The sequence below is a fragment of the Octopus bimaculoides genome, chromosome 12 (assembly GCF_001194135.2).
Source record: "Octopus bimaculoides isolate UCB-OBI-ISO-001 chromosome 12, ASM119413v2, whole genome shotgun sequence".
NCBI classification, from domain to species: domain Eukaryota; kingdom Metazoa; phylum Mollusca; class Cephalopoda; order Octopoda; family Octopodidae; genus Octopus; species Octopus bimaculoides.
The window spans coordinates 22,076,007-22,078,279 of record NC_068992.1 but is presented as its reverse complement, the minus strand read 5'-3'; the positions used below and the strand labels follow the sequence as shown (position 1 = coordinate 22,078,279).

Here is a 2,273-nt window from a genome sequence, read left to right as displayed (position 1 = left end):
CTGCTGTAATAATACACATACACATACATGTATCACTCACATACATACTTTTCTTTGTACGACGGCCTGTCTTTGATTATGTTCTTATATGTCGCATTCACACTCTCACACAGACATACATCTTTAACGCTACAATAAATATATCTGTTATTCATCTTATACGGTTGTGGTCTTTCATTACTGGTCATCTATGTTATCGTCGCATAACATATTAGTATATCATCTTCGATATATTATTGTGTGTTCGACCGTGTGACGCGTTTAAATAAAAGGAGTCCTCTGTTTTTCCATTCGTCACCATTTCTCCTTTTATGAGTTCGCACGGTCGTCCCTTACACAGCCATAACTTTCAGTCCATTCTCAGGCCTTTATCTGCACCTAGTTTCCTTAATTCTACATGTTTCCAATGTCCACCATCTTAATAATCTTCATGTGGCAAGTATCACTCTGGAGTTAACGATGACACTTGAAATTTTATTAGGAATACTGCTTCGTTAAGGACTTCTTTAGGTGAAGTAGCCTTGTACAGAAACACCAAAAAATAAGCAGCATCCTCCTCTTTAAATATCATATTCAGTTCTTTACACATTTCGTTGATTCATTGATCAGTAAAGACCAGCACGCCATGAAGGTATAGCTCTGGAAAATAACAAAATAGATTTCTTTACATGTGTGTGTGTTTATGTTATGATAAAAACAATTTTATACTAAACTGAGGGATTACTTAATACATCTGGTAAAGTACAAATTTATTATTCTTTAACAAGAATATAATTAACAGTAACGTGTGTGTCTATGCACACATGTATGTATATATGTGATTGACTGTTAAATCCACAAGTTTTTATTATTCTCTCTCTGTTTATTTCCTCATGTTCCTTTCTGCTGAAGAGTGTAGGCTCGAAACATAAAAGACTTTCTCACCTTCCTGAGCGTCAAACTAATACACCTGCTTGTTGTTTATACACCTGTCTTCGTCTTTTGTTTTTCTGGAAATTTCAAGCATGTATGTGTGGAGGCACAATGGCCCAGTGGTTCAGGCAGCAGGCTCGCGGTCATAGGATCACGGTTTTGATTCCCAGATCGGGCGTTGTGAATGTTTATTGAGCGAAAACACCTAAAGCTCCACCAGGCTCAGGCAGGGGATGGTGGTAAACCCTGTTGTACTCTTTCACCACAACTTTCTCTCACTCTTACTTCCTGTTTCTGTTGTGCCTGCAATCCAAAGGGTCACACTGTGTCACACTGAATATCCCCGAGAACTACGTTAAGGGTACACGTGTCTGTGGAGTGCTCAGCCACTTGCACGTTAATTTCATGAGCAGGATGTTCCGTTGATCGGATGAACTGGAACCCTCAACATCGTAAGCGACGGAGTGCCAACAACAACAATGTATGTATGTATGTATATATGTATGTTTTACAAAATGAAATGATAAACCATGTCACCTGTAATCAGACTAACTCCAACACAACAACAATAACTTTTAAATTAAATGAATGTAAACAGATTTTTACCTGTGAGGTATTTGCTGTAAAGGAACTGTAACATTGCTAGAGGTGTTATCTTTTAATCTTTCCTTCCATCCAGCAGTTGGCTGAAAGAGTCGACTTGGATCACGCTGGACTTCTACCTCCACCTGTAATCACACAGCAGTCACCAAAGCTCAGTCAGAACATTTCATCAGAACCAACCAAATACTTTACATCAGAACCATTCTGGAAATTCCAAAAAGACTCACCTGTTTTCTCAGAGATTCTAAACGTTTCTCTTTTCTTTCAGCCATTTCTTCTTTTTGTTTTGCTTTCTCAATTTTCTTAGCAGTTTTCAATCGATCCTTTTGAAAAAGCAAGATTACATATATATACATTATATGAATGTATGTATATGTATATTTGTATATATACACACACACATATATATATACCTATACACATGTGCATACACACACATACACATGTGCCACCTTAAACCACCCATTACACTCTGTAAAGTGTTTGGTGTTGTGAAGGGCATCCAGCCATAGAAACCATGCCAAATCAGACTGGAGTCTGGTGCAGCTTCCCAGCTAGCTAGCTCTGGTCAAACTGCCCAACCCATGCCAGCATGGACAACGAACATTAACTGATGACGATGATGATGATGATGATATATATATATATCTTTACTCTTTTACTTGTTTCAGTCATTTGACTGTGGCCATGCTGGAGCACCGCCTTTAGTCGAGCAAATCAACCCCAGGACTTATTCTTTATAAGCCTAGTAGTTATTC

At 38.2% G+C, this 2,273-nt stretch overlaps 1 protein-coding gene across 1 annotated transcript in view; it reads right to left on the bottom strand.

The window, feature by feature from the left end:
- Nucleotides 1–6: 6 nt before the first annotated feature.
- The window catches only part of LOC106874181 (coiled-coil domain-containing protein 112), a 29,460-nt gene continuing 27,193 nt past the window's right edge, over nt 7–2,273 (bottom strand). Inside the window, exons 12-14 of the mRNA XM_052972113.1 lie at nt 1,743–1,838; nt 1,519–1,640; nt 7–639 (exon numbers count right to left, since the gene is read on the bottom strand). Of these exons, the coding sequence (XP_052828073.1) occupies nt 606–639; nt 1,519–1,640; nt 1,743–1,838 (252 nt within the window). The 3' untranslated portion in view covers nt 7–605. The remainder of the gene's footprint in view (nt 640–1,518; nt 1,641–1,742; nt 1,839–2,273) is intronic.